Source organism: Peromyscus maniculatus, chromosome 23 (assembly GCF_049852395.1).
Source record: "Peromyscus maniculatus bairdii isolate BWxNUB_F1_BW_parent chromosome 23, HU_Pman_BW_mat_3.1, whole genome shotgun sequence".
NCBI lineage: Eukaryota > Metazoa > Chordata > Mammalia > Rodentia > Cricetidae > Peromyscus > Peromyscus maniculatus.
The window spans coordinates 42,119,280-42,136,085 of record NC_134874.1 but is presented as its reverse complement, the minus strand read 5'-3'; the positions used below and the strand labels follow the sequence as shown (position 1 = coordinate 42,136,085).

Genomic DNA, 16,806 nt, shown 5'->3' with positions numbered 1-16,806 from the left:
AGAAAACGCAGGTCCGCCTGGCGTCCCACCGGGGAGGGAGGCCGTCCTGTGCCCTGACTCTCTCCTCTCACCCCTCCAGGGGAGATTGCCCTGCTGCTGAACCGTCCCCGTGCGGCCACCGTGGTGGCCCGGGGTCCCCTCAAGTGCGTGAAGTTGGACCGGCCTCGCTTTGAACGTGTCCTGGGCCCCTGCTCTGAAATCCTGAAGAGAAACATCCAGCGCTACAATAGCTTCATCTCCCTCACTGTCTGAGCTTGCACAGCACCTGCGCCCTTGTGGGGGCTCCCACTGTGGCCCTGTGACCCACTCCCCATGCCGGGGGCCTGGGGGCTGCTGGTTGACGGCTAGGTGGGGCCGGTGCCTGGCACGGAGCCTCTCCCTTCTCTGGACTCACTTTTGAAATAAATAACCATCTCGTGCATTTTAAAAACAAAGGGCAAGCAAACCACTGTACCCCCAGACCGGGGACGTGACCGCTGGCTCCCCCACAGAGGCCCTGCAGCCTTATCTTGGGGCCACCCTATCCCCTCTTCAAGTCTTCTGGGAATTTTTATCTGATCCCCATACTTGAACTGGCCCTGTGTCCTACTGGGTCTCAAGAGGGGGGGGGCACAGCTACCCTTGTAGCTTTTCCCCAGAGCTGGAAGTTATCAGGACACAGTCCCTGGTCCCTGTCAGATTCTCCCAGGTCTAGGCCCAGGTGTAGGACAGATTGTGTCAAATGGAAGTGTCCTCAAACGGACACTCAGGCTTGAAAGCAGAAACAGAGGGCGAGGAAAGACATTCTGGGTCCCTCCCCACTACCCACAATCCCCAGAGGGACCCCTGATAGACCCAAGTAGATCCCAGCCTCTTAACTGGGGCCTGAGCTATAGTCCCAGAAAGGTAGGAGATAGTGGCTTTGACCAGTCGCTGGCCTTCACAGCTCTTGGAAAGTCCATTTCCGGGTAGTCTGGGCACCCTGATCTCATGTCAGGACAGTTGGCCAAGCCCGTGACCCCTCACTGGCTGGACGCCCAGATTGGGCAGGAAGCGTGGCTGAGGCTGGGGCTTTCCAAACGTGGTGAGTCTGGGCTGAGTTCCTATCTCCTGGAGGCCAGGACCATGGCTCTGTCAGCCTTCCAATTGGAGACCCCAAGGGATGGCCAAGAACTCCAACTTGCTGATTAAAGCTGTGGGCATTGAGCCTCCCCCCGATTCGCTGTGTAGCCTGAGTCCCTGCCCCTGAACCCCAAGCATCTTCACCCAAGTCTCTTTTCTCCCTTACACGAGGGGAAAATGTACTGAAACCAGGCTTGACCCCACATACTGACCCCTCAACATCCTGTCCCCAGTGCAGTGTGATATGAGCCAGCCAGGCCTGAGGGCCACATGAGTGTCCACAACTGCTCAGTGTCCCCTGGGTAGCCGGCATGTCATGAGACACAGTGTGATCAACCTTCTCTTGCCCCTGCTGTGCACGTCTAGGGAGGTGACCCTTACAGCTGGCCATCAGCTCCTCCCTGTGTGGCCGTGGCTGTGTGTGTCCTGCCTGCACCGTGGACTATCTGTGGATTCTGTGGACCTGCTCCTCCATTCCCTATTTATGTCACCAAGTGCTGCATGAGCTATTAAATGTGCAATGAAGAACCCTTTCCCGATCTGGGAGGCCTCTGTCTAAATCTTTTTGTAGATCTATGGGTTTTCTTCTCTGTTTGGCATTTCCAAATGATTAACACTGAGCTGGCAAGAATTGGCTCAGCAGGTAGAGTGCTTTTCCTGCAAATGTGAGGGCCTGAGTTCAAATCTCCAGAACCCACATTAAACCCAGATAAGGTATCAACCGTCTACAATTGCAGGGCTCCTTCTGCAAGGTGGGAGAGGCAGACAGGAGAATCTCTGGAAATGCTCAGACCAGCTAGCCTGGTGTACTTAACTGTAAATAAGAGACCTTGTCCCGAAACCAGGTGGAAGGTGAGTGCAACTTCTGACCTCTGACCTACCTATATATGTCATGGCACACTCAAACACACACACACACACACACACACACACACACACACACACACACACACAGAGTTTAAAAATCATTAAAGCTAATGGGTAGTGGTGGCACACCCCTTTAATCCCAGCATTTGGGAGGCAGAGACAGGAGGATCCCTGAGTTTGAGGACAGCCTGGTCTACAGATCGAGTTCTAGGATAACCAAGGGCTACATGAAGAAACCCTGACTCAATAAGCAAACCAACCAACTAGACAGACAAAATCACTAAAGCTCAGCCTGGCTCGGTAGCAAAACACTTGCCTAGAATCCCCCAGTGAGGGGCTGGGGTGTGACTCAGTGGTAGAGCACCTGCCTAGAATCCCCCAGTGAGGGGCTGGGGTGTGACTCAGTGGTAGAGCACCTGCCTAGGATCCCCCAGTGAGGGGCTGGGGTGTGGCTCAGTGGTAGAACACTTGCTTAACATGGGTTCAATATCTCATACTGCAGAAACAAGTAAATAAATTAATTAAAAGTTAAAATGACAAATGTTTTTGTTATTATCTGCATGCACAGTACATTGCAGCTATCACTACACCCTCCTGCAGAGCTTCATCTTCCTACCCCAAATCCCACACATTAGATGTGAACTCCCCATCCCCACCCCTACTTCTACCTTCTGTAAGTCAACGTATCCAAACCAAAGTTTTCTGTCTGTCTGTCTATCTATCTATCTATCTATCTATCTATCTATCTATCTATCTATCTATCTATCTATCTATCTATCTTTCTGTCATCTACCTGTCTACCTCTCTATCATCTATCTATTTTGATATTTTGAAACAGTCTCACTGTAGAGCTCAGGCTGGCTCCAAGCTCATGAAATCCTCCTGCCTCAGTTCCTTGAGTGCTGGACTTACAGGCCTGCATCACCATGCCTGGCTAACTAGTTTCATTTCAACATTGTCAGTTCAAATGGGAATCCATGTTGTAGACCCCTGTCTACCTCATCCTGGGGATGGGCAAGTGCACAGGGCCCAGCCCCAACCTTGTAGTCCATGTCTGATTCTCTCTGGTTTCCTATATGTAGGGATGGGGCCATGCTGCTGCCAGGTCAAAGGGTAGACTAAATCTTGAGAGGGAAGAGATTGGCTGGTGCCACTGGTCAAATTTCTCATGGGTCCACATGGGATCTGGGATAGAGGGAGGACTCGTCTCCATTTCTTTCTGGCCTCTGTCCCTTGCTAGCTGTGGTGGGTTTTGCTTGTTTTGGAGGGGGCAGACTGTGTCTGGGGAATTCTCCTCCTCCTCAGTCACTTCTGCAGGCCGTCTCCACCGGTGAATTCACAGGAGTTCACTGTTCATTCACGCCTTGGTTCTTTTCCACAGTTCTGGGCCCTTTCTAGGAGTCTTCAATCACAAGCCACTTCCCTGCCAAAACCATTTCCTTGAGGCCAGGGCTTTCTGACCAAAGGACTATGAAGACAGAGGCCTGCTGTGGCTGGATGCCAGCAGGTGGGGCTCGGCCCTGCTAGGATGATGGCCTTGGCTGGCGCTTCCAGACAGTGGCAGTCCTGACCTTGGCTGGCCGATTCAGTCTACGGACAGTCCTGGCCTCACTCCCCCGGCCCCGCTGAATCAGCCGGGCTGGCCTGGTGACTCACTTTGAGGTTAGTCCCCTGGCTAGATCCTGGGGAGACGAGTAGCGCTCCTGCCAGACTGGGGCCGGGTGACTTCACATCCGGGGTACCCGGGTCCTCGCTTTAGATCTAGTTCCCCCCACTTCAAGTTAGTTGCACTTCCTCTGAGCTCAGCTGGCCCTGGGCCTGCTAGGAAGTCTTTACTGACCCCAGCCTGGCTGCCTTCTATCTTCTTCTGGGATGTCACCAAATTGGGAAGCTGATGCCTGAGCCTCCCACCATCTCCAGCTCCAGATGGTTGGTGATGATTCTTTATCCTGTCTGGGTCCAGTCTGTGCCCACAGACCAGGAGCCCAGCCTGGGTAACAATGTAACACAGTCTTAAATAAAAATAAAAACACATGTAGGCTGGGTGTGGTGGCACACGTCTTTAATCTCAGCACTCAGGAGGCAGAGGCAGGAGGATCTCTGTGAGTTTGAGGCCAGCCTGGACTACAGAGGGAGTTCCAGGCCAGCCAAGAGTACCTATATAGTGAGACCCTGTCTCAAAAATGAAAACAAAAAATTCCAAACAAACATAAAATAATGGCCGGTGGTATAGCTCAGGGCAGTCCATGCCTAACGCACGAAGGGCTTGGGTTCTGTTCCCAATCCTTGGAAGAAAAATACAGTTCGCTGTATATGTGTGTATGTAAGCACGTTCCTGGAAGAGGTTCTGAGGGCCTTGATGACCCACAAGTACATCACGGGCCGGGGGGAGCGGGGGCCACTTGGGCTCAGGCTGAGTTTAAGGAAAGGCCTTCCTTTATCAGAGGCCCCTTCAGAACAAAGACCTGTGTCACTCTGCTGGACTCTTACGGGGCAGTCAGCCCCTCCATCAACCACCCTGAACAAATCTCCTTTCGACTTCTACAAGTAGAGAACTCAGTTTTGCACATTTTAACAAAATACCCAAGGCCTGGATTGTGGCTCAGTTGGTAGAATGCTTGCCTAGCATACATGTAAACAACCAACCAACATACATGTAAACAACCAACATCAACAACAACAAAAAATTAAAACAGTGCTCGGCATGGAGCTTAGTGATGACTGACCTATCATGTACCACCCAGGTATGGCTGGTGTGCCCTGTGCTAGTGAAAGAGTGTGTGTGTGTGTGTGTGTGTGTGTGTGTGTGTGTGTGTGTGTGTGTGGAGACCAGGTATTGATGTCACAGTGTTAGGGGGCTTCATCAATCATTCTCCACTATTCTCCCCTTTTCTAGGCAGGCTCTCTCTCTGAACCGGGAGCTCACTGATTGGCTAGGCTGACTGCCCATCAAGTCCCTGGGATCCTCCCGCTTCTGCCTCCCAGTGCTGAGATTACTGGTGCACACCACCACCTTGGCTTCTGACATGAGTTCTGGGAATTAACTTGGGCTCTCACATTTGCACGGCACGCACATTACCTACTGAACCATCCCCACAACCCCATTGCTCTCTTTTGAGGCAGGATCTCTCACTAGTCTGCAATTTGCCAGTAGGCTAGGCTGGCTGGCCATGGAGCCGCCGGATCCTCCACTTTCTCAGCACTGGGATTACAAATATGCTCCAACATGGACATGGCTTCTCCCTTCTCCCTCCCTCCCTCCCTCCCTCCCTCCCTCCCTCCCTCCCTCCCTCCCTCCCTCCCTCCCTCTCTCTTCCCTCCCTACTTCCTTCTTTTCCTTCTCTCTCTCTCTCTCTCTCTCTCTCTCTCTCTCTCTCTCTCTCTCTCTCTCTCTCTCTCCCTTTCTTTTGTGGGCAATGCCACTGTGTTGTCCAAACTTGAGGTCTCCCCCTCCCAGGCACTGGTATTACAGGCATGTAGTACCATGCTTTGCTCCCAGTTTTTCTTTCATTTTGCAGGAGGGGAGGGGGAGTTAGTTTCAAGACAGGATTTCTCTGTGTATCCCTGGCTGTCCTGGAACTCGCTCTGTAGACCACACTGGCCTCGAACTCACAGAGATCCACCTGCCTCTGCCTCCAGAGTGCTGGGATTAAGGGCGTGTGCCACCCACTGCCTGGCCATGCTCCTGGTTTTTGTTAGCTGTTTGGCATAAGGCAAATTGCTTGACTTCTCTGAGCTTCGATGATCTCATCTGTGAATTGGGAGGTATATTTGCCTCCCAAGCTTGATTTTTAGCATGGCATGAGATCGTAGGTAAGGAATGTTAATCCAGTAAAAGAAATCAGACTCGAAGCTATCATTGCATGGGACATCAAACCCTGTCATTCACAATGTCAAGCACCTGGCCCTCAGGCTTCACCCATGTGCATCCGTTGTGGTATTCACAGTCTAGACCCAAAGTAGCTGGGTGTGACCCTGATGTCCTACCTGGAGAGGACCTTTGATTTACCTTAGTCCAAAGGAGCTATCCTCCTTTCTCCTCTTGGAACCTCATTCCCCAGGTGTCCCCAGGTGTCCCCAGGTGGAGCTGCTCTAGGTAAAGATGCTCCAACCTGCTCAGGGACCCTTGCGAATGAGGCAGCTGTCTCCAGGAAGGACTCTGTACATCTGACCCTCCATCTCATGACATAAACTCAGGGTATGGCCTTATGGATTCTGTGAAGAGGGACTCAGGCCCTGGAGGGTAGGTTGACTACTCCATGAGGTCTGAGGACACAACTATGATCTGAATAGCCCACAGCAGGGCCCAGGATATAACTCCCATTGGATGGCTGCTGCCAGCTCATATACAACAGGAGGGTTCCAGAACCCCTGTGTCCAGAACCTAGTCCCCTACAGGATGCCCTTCAGGACATGGTCCCTGAGCTGGTTAGTTTTTTTTTTTTTTTTTTTTTTTTTGTCATCTTGGCACTTGCTAGAGTCATCTGGGGAGAGGGAACCTCAGTTGAGAAAAATGTCTTCATCATATTGGCTTGGAGGCAAGACTGTAGAGCATTCCCTTGAGTGATGAGTTTGGGTAGTGCCACCCTTGGACAGATAGTCCTGGGTTGTATAAAAAAGCAGGCTGAGCAAGCCGTAAGGAGCGAGCCAGTAAGCCGTGTCCCTCCATGGTCTCTGCTTCAGCTTCTGCCTCCAGGTTCCTGCTTGTGTTCCTGCCTTGGTTACCCCTGATGCCGGACTGGAAGCTGTAAGGTGGAATCAACCCCTTCCTCTACAAGCTGCTTTTGGCTACAGTGTTTATCAGAGCAACACAAAGCTGACTGAAACAGACCCTCATGGAGGATCCCCTGTGTTGGGCTGAGGGCGGGAAGGAGAGAGTCACCCGCTGAGGTAGACAGGAACCCCCAGGAACTTTATAGCACTGGAGTTGTCACCTAGGGTCCCCTGCATGAGAGTAGTGACCTCGAAGGAGCACAATACCCCTCCCACGAAGGTGTCTGGTGGCACCCAAAATAGGTGGGTCCCACTGCTTGGTCAGTTACTCACTCCTTAATCCATCAGTCGCTCAGCAAGCCCTCACACTGGGCTACAGGACTGCAGTGAACCTTCCGTGGTCTCCCCCTCCCTCTCTCCCTCCCTCTTCCTCTCTGCTTCGCTGTCTCCATCTCTGCCTCTTCTTTATTCACCTTCCTATCTCCAACTGTCCCTGTCTTGTTCAGTCTCTCTTTCTACCTTCTCTGCCTGTGTGTGACTCTCCCCTTATCTCTCTGTCTCTCTGTCTCTCTCTCTCTCTGTTCATTTCCCTCTCTCCTCCCTCCTCCCCCTCCCCCGGTTCTGTGAGTGCCAGTCTGCACCAAGCACCACAGAGCCCTGTCCCGCCAAACCTCACGGTGTCCCTGCGGGGCTCATTTTACACACGGGCCACTGCAGTTCACAGAAGAGGGGCCCCGAGAGAGGAGAGCCTGGGCCATCTCTGCCCAGCCCAGCCTGTCCTGGCCAGCTCTGCCTGCCCTGGGACCATAAAACTGTTTATGAGTGGAGCCCAACCCATTGGGGCCCAGCCAGGTTTCCCCTGGGAGGCTATCATGCTTCCTGGGAGTCCCCAGGAAGATATGAAGTACTAGAAGACAGTATGCGGCAGTGATGAGCACCCAGGGGAGCTGTGTACGGGCCATGTGGGCTGGCCATGGCTCAGTCTCCTCCATCCTGCTCACATCTGGCACAAGGAAGCCTGTCCTTAGGCCACCCTGCCAGTCTCTGAGGTGTCTCTCTTGCTCACCTCTGCACCCTGTACCCACCAAACTGCAGGATGAAAAACTCACGGGATGGGGAGGGTGTCACTACACAGGGTCACCAGACACCTCCTGACATCCTTATCCCTGTCTGAGCGGCAGATGGGGGTGATGGCCCCGCTTACAAGCCCAGAGGCCCATTAGACAATGATATCCAAGTGATCGGCTGGGGAATTTCTCAGAAAATGGCCCAGGATCCTAAGGCTAGCAGAGCAATGTGAGAGGTGAAGTTTACCCAATCTGAAAACCCTGGCTCTAAATGCCTCTTGCAGCTAATGTCATCCCCGACCCCCAGGATGCATTCCCACCTAGGAATATGGGAGGCCTCACTCGTATCCACCTTGTCCAGACTGATGGCCACCTGGTACGGGCAGGACCAGTCTTGCAGCATCCGAAGGCCAGGTGAGAAGGGTATGTGTCAAGTGGGGCTGGATTCATAGACGGTGCTGTCCTCCAGGGCTGCCCAAGGCTGCCCAGGGTACCTCTCTTGCTGACAGTTGCTGGGACAGAAATGGGGGGAGGGGTAGGAAAGGCCACAGCAGACCCCCACGTGGACTCGATTTGAGACGTTTGGACCGCATCCACCTCCCCATCCAAGAAAAGGGAGCTATGGGCCAGGGACCAGCCAAGAGGGCCTCAGAGGAACCATGAAAGTAGAAAGGCCAAGAAGGTGCTGGGAACCAGTGAGATCTTGCTTCCAACCCAGAGAGACAGCAGTGTTCCCCATAAAGAAACAGAGCTGATGCCTCCAGTGGACCCCTTCTCTAGGGAATCTACCCGAAAGCCTGAGGCACAGTTTGAAGATGTGACTATATCTAGGATTGGGTCCCTGATGGCCATCCAGCCCAATCCTCTCTGGGCAGCCACTACCGTCATCTCCCCTTACTGGACTCTAGGTGGCTGAGAGGGAGCTTGGAGGGGCTGGGCCCGGAAGAAGCCCACTCTCTCCTCCTTCCTGCAGGACACAGCAGGTCCCGGAGAGCTTCCAGATTCCTTGGTCCAGACCCCGCCCCTCCACGGGAAATGATGAGCTGGCCTGGAGTGGGGAAGGGAGGATGGGAGAGGGCAGGGGAATTGAAAGTGCATTCCAGACTGGTGACATAGCCCAGTGGCCCCAGGACAGGGAGGGCACCAATTGAGCTGCTGTTCTGGAAGGTCCCTGATTCCCCTGAGGAAGAGGAGAGACTGGTGAATGGGGTGTGTGGGGGGCACTCTTGCCCTGGAGGGTACAGATAACCTTAAAAGCCACCTGGAAGCCTTGTCAGATACCCACCTCCCCACTCTGGACCTAAGCTCCCTAAACTGCCTGGCTTAGGTCTAGGGGAGAGTGGATGTTGTCTCTGGTCCTCATCGGTTCATCTGGATGTATCTTCTATGGCCCAGAGCCCAAGGCAGGTGAGGTTGGTAGTTCACACTGCCCTTGGGGAAACCCTGGTAGGTCTACTCTGGGAGGTGGGCGTTCCTGAAGGAAGAGAGGAGGCTGAGAATGAGGGCTGGCTGGGTTAACTGTTCACCAGCTGTGTTCTGTGCTAACCTGTGCCAGGCACTGCCCCAGGGGGCTTTCTCTGCTTTAGGTCTCAGGACCTCCGAGCATCCCGTGCGTGGCACCCAGGTTGTAGCAGCAGGGCCAAGGATCGGGGCAGGGAGCTTATGCTTGGCTCTGATGGGGCAGCTGGGCTACAGAAACGGAACCAACTCTTTTCTGCTCTAAACTCTAGAGGCTGTGGTCTCCTGTGAGTCCAGAGAGCTGGGTGATGGCTGTCCTTCGGTGGGGATAGCCTTTAGGAGGATAACAAGCAAGGCTCACCCTCCCTGGAACTTCTGCTACCCAGGAGGTCATTCCCTCCACTCACAGGGCTCCTGCCTTCTTTTCCATGGCAATGTCTTTTCATGGGAGGTTCTGTTGGTTTACAGGCCCTTGAGAGTTCTAAGGAGGACAGGCAGGGGCTTGGTACTGAATGGCCATGAGTTTCAGATCTCACCACAAGCAGCAGTTAGGCAGTCCTCAGCCATCCATGTCCCTCCTGGGGTCTGTGCCCAGGTGTGGTGCCTTCGCAATCAGGGCTGCTCTGGGTGATCAACCTGTGGGTGGTCCCTGGAGAAGGAGCCACGAGGTCTCTTGATCTCCTGTGTGGGTTCAGTCAAGCCACAGAAGTGGGCCCAGCTAACCCATCCCAAATTCTGGGCTCCAGGAATCATGAAGTCATAAATCCCACCCCCCTTTTTGAGCCTTCAAGTTTTGGGGCAGTTTGTTGTGTAGCCATGGACACCTATGAACCATTGACAGAAAGTGCCACCATTTCTGGAAGGCTGAGGGCTGGAGTAGGACTTGTCCATAGGACTTGTCCTCAGAACATTGTAGAATAATGACGGTACAGGTATTTGGGTACACATCTGCCTTGTCAGCATGGGGATAGTTTAGTAGGTTTACTTGGTACTGAGCCAGACAGTCAATTTCACACCCAGGCCCCTTGAAGCCGTGACTGATGAACTTCTCTGTCACCTAGAGCTATTAGGGTAGGGTGACATGGTGACTCATTATTAAAATCTACGACTCAGGCCAGGCATGGTGGCTTACGCCTTTAATCCCAGCACTCAGAGGCAGAGGCTGGTGGATCAGTGTGACTTCGAGGCTAGCCTGGTTACATAATGAGTTTCAGGATAGCCAGGGCTATGTAGTGAGACCCTGTCTGAAAAACCAGTACAAAACAGAATAAAAGCCAAGGCTTAGCCTAGCCTGGTGACACAGGCCTGTCATCATAGCTGCTCGGGAGGGTGAGGCAGGAGGATTGCTAGTTCAAAACCTGCCTGGGCTACAGAATGACCTCATATCGAGGCTGGAAAACTTAACAAGACCCTATGTGAAAAATTAAAAAGTAAAAAATAAGGCTTTGATGCTGGCTGTTGTGGTACAGACTTTAATCCCAGCTTTTGGGAGGCAGAGGCTGGTGGATTTCTGAGTTCGTGGTCAGCTTGGTCTACATAGTGAGTTCTAGGACAGCCAGAGCTATGTGAAAGACCTTCTCTTTAAAAATGAGGGTGGGCTTTGGTTGTACTTTAGTGGTAGAGCACCTGCCTAGAATCCCCCAGTGAGGGGCTGGGGTGTGGCTCAGTGGTAGAGTCCTGCCTAGAATCCCCCAGTGAGGGGCTGGGGTGTGGCTCAGTGGTAGAGCCCCTGCCTAGAATCCCCCAGTGAGGGACTGGGGTGTGGCTCAGTGGTAGAGTACCTGCCTAGAATCCCCCAGTGAGGGGCTGGGGTGTGGCTCAGTGGTAGAGCCCCTGCCTAGAATCCCCCAGTGAGGGGCTGGGGTGTGGCTCAGTGGTAGAGCACCTGCCTAGAATCCCCCAGTGAGGGGCTGGGGTGTGGCTCAGTGGTAGAGCCCCTGCCTAGAATCCCCTGTGAGGGGCTGGGGTGTGGCTCAATGGTAGAGCACCTGCCTAGGCCCACCAGTGAGGGGCTGGGGTGTGGCTCAGTGGTAGAGCACCTGCCTAGAATCCCCCAGTGAGGGGCTGGGGTGTGGCTCAGTGGTAGAGCACCTGCCTAGAATCCCCCAGTGAGGGGCTGGGGTGTGGCTCAGTGGTAGAGCCCCTGCCTAGAATCCCCTGTGAAGGGCTGGGGTGTGGCTCAATGGTAGAGCACCTGCCTAGACCCACCAGTGAGGGGCTGGGGTGTGGCTCAGTGGTAGAGCCCCTGCCTAGAATCCCCCAGTGAGGGGCTGGGGTGTGGCTCAGTGGTAGAGCACCTGCCTAGAATCCCCCAGTGAGGGGCTGGGGGTGTGGCTCAGTGGTAGAGCCCCTGCCTAGAATCCTTTAGTGTCATTCACCTCCAGAGATTGGCCTAGAGATGGACAGGGCTACCCTTCTTGAGGAGTGCCACCTAGGACTCCTGTCACCCAGGGGTGAGAGCTCCTCTTCCTCCTCCGGTGGAGCTGATTCTGCTCATCAAGGCCTGCCGTGTGCCACACACAGCCCATGGCATTCAGCCTTCTCTGTCACCAGGCAGTCTCCATACTGGCTACATTTGGGCTCCATGCCAGGCTCTGTCTGAACAGATCCTCCAACAGCCCTAATTAGCAGCTATTTCAGCTCTATTATCTTTTTATCGCCGAGGCCAGCAGAGGCTCAGAGAGGTGAAGCAACAGGTGGACGGATGCACAGCCAGCTGGAGGCCGAGTGGACGCCTCTCTGAGCCAGAGACCTTTCTCACCTCTGAGCCCTTTGGACCAAGCAGACACTCAGTAATGAGGCTGCTGGCATTTCTAGGAAGGTGATTTGCGTGCCTCACATGGCCATGTTTTCCCTTCAGAGGGAGGTGGCTGCCACAGGGATGCCGGGGCCTCCCTATCCTAGAGCGGGATGAGGATGAGATTACCTGCCTGGACTTTGCCTTCTGCTTTAGAGGAGCCGCCTGGGTGACCCAGCTTCCCCAGCTGACAGGAAGGGGAGGAACTAAGGGTGGCCCATGGCTCTGTCCACAGGGCAGGGGACAAATCTCCAAGGGAGAAAGATGTATCTGAGGTCACTCCGTGGAGATGCGAGTCCCAAATCCCCCTCACCAGAGTGCTTCAGGGTGCAGGAGCAGAAGTCACCTTGCCAAGAAAGAACAGGGCACATAGCTGGCCAGGATAGAGAGGCTGAGTGTAAGGTCTAGAGCTGAGGCAGGCTGGGGTGGTCCTCACTATCTGGGGGTAGCTTTCCTTGGTGAACAAACAGGCTGGGCATCGGGTCCAGGCATGGTCAGCTACACCATCCTGCGTTCCCCTAGCCACAGTGTCCTCAGGAGCACAGCAGTCCGGACACTGTGGGATGGTTATGATGAAGCAAGAAGACGAAGCTGATCAGGTGCCGCTGAGAGACCTGAACCAGTGGTACCCGAAGGCAAACCACATGGATCAGCAGTCTCCAGCTTCTTTGGCTCATTTGTATTGGGGTACAGCGTCCTGGTCTCTCTTTAGACAAGGTGGGGGATGGAAACTGTCACAGATGGGGAAATGACAGGGAATTCTCCTTTTTAAAAATTTTTGTTTATTTATGTGTGTGTGTATTTGTGGAGGCAGGGTCTCCCACTGGCTTAGGCTTTACCCAGGAATCTAGGGTGGCTGGGCAGGGAGGGAGCCCCAGAGATCCCCGTCTCCACTGATCCAGCACCAAAATTACAGGTATGTGCTATCACACCCAGCTTTTTACGTTCATGTTGGGGACTGAACTCGGGAGCTTTGGTCCCAGCCTGCTTCTTTTTATTTGTTGAGACAGGATCTCACTAAACTGCCTCAGTTGTCTTTAAACTTGCCATCCTCCTGCCTCAGCTTCTGATTTGAGTGCTGGGATGATAGGCCCAGTTTCATTTATTTATTTATTTATTTATTTATTTATTTATTTATTTATTTATTTATTTATTCATTCATTCATTCATTCATTCATTCTCATACTTCTTCCTTCGGCATTCTCACCCCATCCCCAGCTTATGGCTTCATTGAAGATCCCTGTATGATTCCTTTGCTCCCTGTCCTAAGGCAAGGTGTCACGGCCTGTAGAAGGCTACACCCTGCCCACTCAAGCTACGTGTGGGTGCCTCTTTACAAGAAAGTCTTTGCCCTCACCTCACCAGTCCCCAACAGAGTATGGCCAGTCTGGTATCACTCCCAAATGCCAGCCCACCAGGCCAAGGGCACACAACCACAGACAATAGTCCCTCAAGTGCATAAGCCTGCCTGCCTGGGCTGCCACAGTCTAGGGATGCAGCTCAGAGGCAAGGGATACCCCAGGGGCAGGGAATGGCCTTGGTATAAGAAGTACAGCTCAGAAACAGGATGCAGATAAGGGAAGAAGGTGTAGCTGAGAAGCAGTACCTTCTTATTTTGTATTATCTCTGTATTTCCTTTCCTTCCCGTTAAGACTTCTAAGGTCCTAGCACTAGCAGAGGCTAGCTCTGAAGCCTCATTAGCAGGCTGGAGACACCTGTGGGGTTGCAGGACCGCCAGACAAGTCACTGGGTAATAGTTCAGAGGTAGCCGGGCTGGAGTTTGGGAACATGGCTGTGACAATAGGGATTCCTGAGGGCTAGGGGATGGCTCAGTCAATGAAGTCAGTTCAAACCCCCATCTAAAAGAAACCAGGCATGACGACTCAAGCTTGTGACCCTGGCTCTGAGGAGGGGAGAGACAGGAGGGTCTCCAGAGCTCACTCACCAGTTAGTCTAGCCTAGCAGCGAAGGCTGGATTTAGGGAGAAACCTTGATTCAAAGCACAAAGTGGAGGCCAGCTAGGTGGCTCAGTGGGAAAAGCGCTTGCCACACAAACCTGATGACCAGTTTGATTTCCAGAACCCGCTGTCGGAGAAGACTGGATACTTCTTCAAGTATTCCTTTGACTTTTACATATTCACCATGGGACGTGCGTGTGTGTACACACACACACACACACACACACACACACACACACACACACACACACACACACATTCTTAGAAAAATGGTGTGAATGCAGATCAGATTATCTATACGGAGGTGACAGCAGATAGGCAGGTCCCATAGAGACATCCTCATTCCAGAGAGTGTAAAGTAGGAGAGAAAGCATGGGCCAATACTGCACCATGGCTCCCAAACCACTGAGGAATGAATAGGAGCCATGGTCTCAGGCAGTGGAAGAATCACCAGGAAAACAAGACGAGGATTTTCTGAAGCTGGAAGTATGGGTATCTCTGGTCTGTGTCATTTCATTTAATGAGTTATGAGTCACCTTGTTGAGACAGGATCTCCCTCTGTAACCCAGACTGGCCAAGACCTCAAACTCTCCTGCCTCAGCCTCCTGAGTGCTGGAATCACAGGTGTACACGTCCACACCCGACTTTGCTAGTTGAAATCATGCTGTGCCAGGCCTTCTGAGAAAGGGGCCCTTTTCTGTACTTGGGTCACTTTGCCAGGCTGGTGCCCAGGGATTGGATCATAGGACCACAGCTGCTCTGGAGGCCAGCACTCCGTGGCGGCCAGCTATGACCAAGTGGCCAAGGCTGGAAAGCGGCTGCTCCCACCTGCTCTTGGGTTTTCCCAGAGCATGATCCTCCCTCTATGTGAATCAGGACACAATGCATTTTAAATCTAGCTAATGGGCCAGCAAGATGGTTCAGCAGGTGAAGGCACTTGCCACAAAGCCTGAAGACCTAAGTTTGATGCCCAGAACAGAGAGAACCAACTTCTGCAAGTTTTCCAATAACATCCACATGTGCTGTGGCATGTGAACACACACACACACACACACACACACACACACACACACACACACACACACTCACAATAAATAACCAAATAAATAAACAAACAAATGCCCCCAAATCTTGCTACCATTAACAACAGGGCCTCTCATCTCAGACACTTAGGAGACTGAGGCAGGAGGATGGCAAGTTACAAAATTAGTTCAGTCAGCCTGGGCAATTTAGCAAGAGCATGACTCCAAATAAATAAATAAATAAATAAATAAATAAATAAATAAATAAATAAATAAATAAATAAATAAATAAATAAATGGAAGGCTGGGATTGTTCAGCAGTAGACTAGAATCCCCCTGTGAGGGGCTGGGGTGTGGCTCAGTGGCAGAACACCTGCCTAGAATCCCCCAGTGAGTGGCTGGGGTATGACTCAGTGGTAGAGCACCTGCCTAGAACCCCTAGTGAGGGGTTGGGGTGTGGCTCAGTGGTAGAGCACCTGCCTAGAATCCCCCAGTGAGGGGCTGGGGTGTGACTCAGTGGTAGAGCCCCTGCCTAGAACCCCTAGTGAGGGGTTGGGGTGTGGCTCAGTGGTAGAGCACCTGCCTAGAATCCCCCAGTGAGGGGGGGTCAGAGGTATAAGGCTGGCCTAGCATGTGTGAAGCCAAGGACTGGCAGTCTGGTTAATATGGTATACATGAAGATGAAACACACAGTAAAAATCACACTATTGCAACCCACGACTGAAGGGTTCTGTTGTTCAGGCTTTTACGTTTGTCCTAGATGTCCAATGTTTTTGTATTTACTGAGTTCAGATCGTCATTATCTTCTGCCTCCTCCTCTTCCTTTCCTCTTCTTTCTCCTCCTCCTCCCCCTCTCAGTTCTCCTCTTCTGGAGGTAGTGTAGCCCAGGTTGGTAGCAACTCTCTGCAATCCTCCTGAGTGCTGGGACTGTAGGCCTGTACCACCACACTCAGCCTGGTGTTCTTTTCACTTCAAATTGTGAATCAGTACCCTCCTGTTGGCCTGTAGCTGGTGACATACTTGGAGCTTTCTACATCCCGGAAGCTTGTGGTTTCCTAGGAGACTGAGTGAAGTAGGAATCATCCCATCACCACTTTTTATTTCGCAATTTTTTCATTTTGCAGAAAAGTAAGAATAGGACAATGAGGGCTGGGAGTGTGGTTCAGCCCGTCTAGAGTGCGCAAGTCCTGGGATCCATTTCCAGCAGGGCATAGACTATGTGAGGGCATACACCCAGAATCCTGACACCTAGGAGGTGAAGGGGGCATCAGGACATTGGCATTGGCTACTTAGTGAGTTCAAGGCCAGACTAAGTAACATGAGACTGTCTCAAAAAGAAAACTAAACAGAATAAAGAAAAGTAATGGGAAATAGTACATCTTTCACTTCAATTTACCGATTGTCTCCAAACTTACCTACCACCTATGTGTCTATCTTCTGTTTATCATCTATATCTGTCTGGCTATCAGTCTTTTCTCCACCTCCATATATATAATCTGTTTGTCTATTATATACATATTAACCAATCAGCTATCATTTATCTATTATTTATCTCCTTTTCTTCTATCTACCTATATATTTTTTTCAAGACAGAGTTTTTCTGTATAGCCCTGGCTTTCCTGGAATTTGCTCTATAGACCAGGCTGGCTTTGAACTCACAGAGATCTATCTGCCTCTGCCTCCCAGAGTGCCGGGATTAAAGGTATGCACCACCACTTCCTAACTTATCTACTTATTTTTTATGTATCTACTTATCATTATATATTATCTATCCATCAATCATCTATCATCTGTTATCCATCAATCAACAAATCATTTATCAC

General features: G+C 52.1%; 1 protein-coding gene across 8 annotated transcripts in view; it reads left to right on the top strand.

The window, feature by feature from the left end:
- Positions 1-434, top strand: part of Prkar1b (protein kinase cAMP-dependent type I regulatory subunit beta) — a 139,111-nt gene extending 138,677 nt beyond the window's left edge. For all 8 annotated transcript variants that reach the window (XM_042268222.2, XM_042268221.2, XM_076560624.1 and 5 more), the window contains one exon: positions 80-434. In XM_042268222.2, coding sequence (XP_042124156.1) covers positions 80-252 — 173 coding nt within the window. In that variant the 3' untranslated portion in view covers positions 253-434. The remainder of the gene's footprint in view (positions 1-79) is intronic.
- Positions 435-16,806: the final 16,372 nt, after the last annotated feature.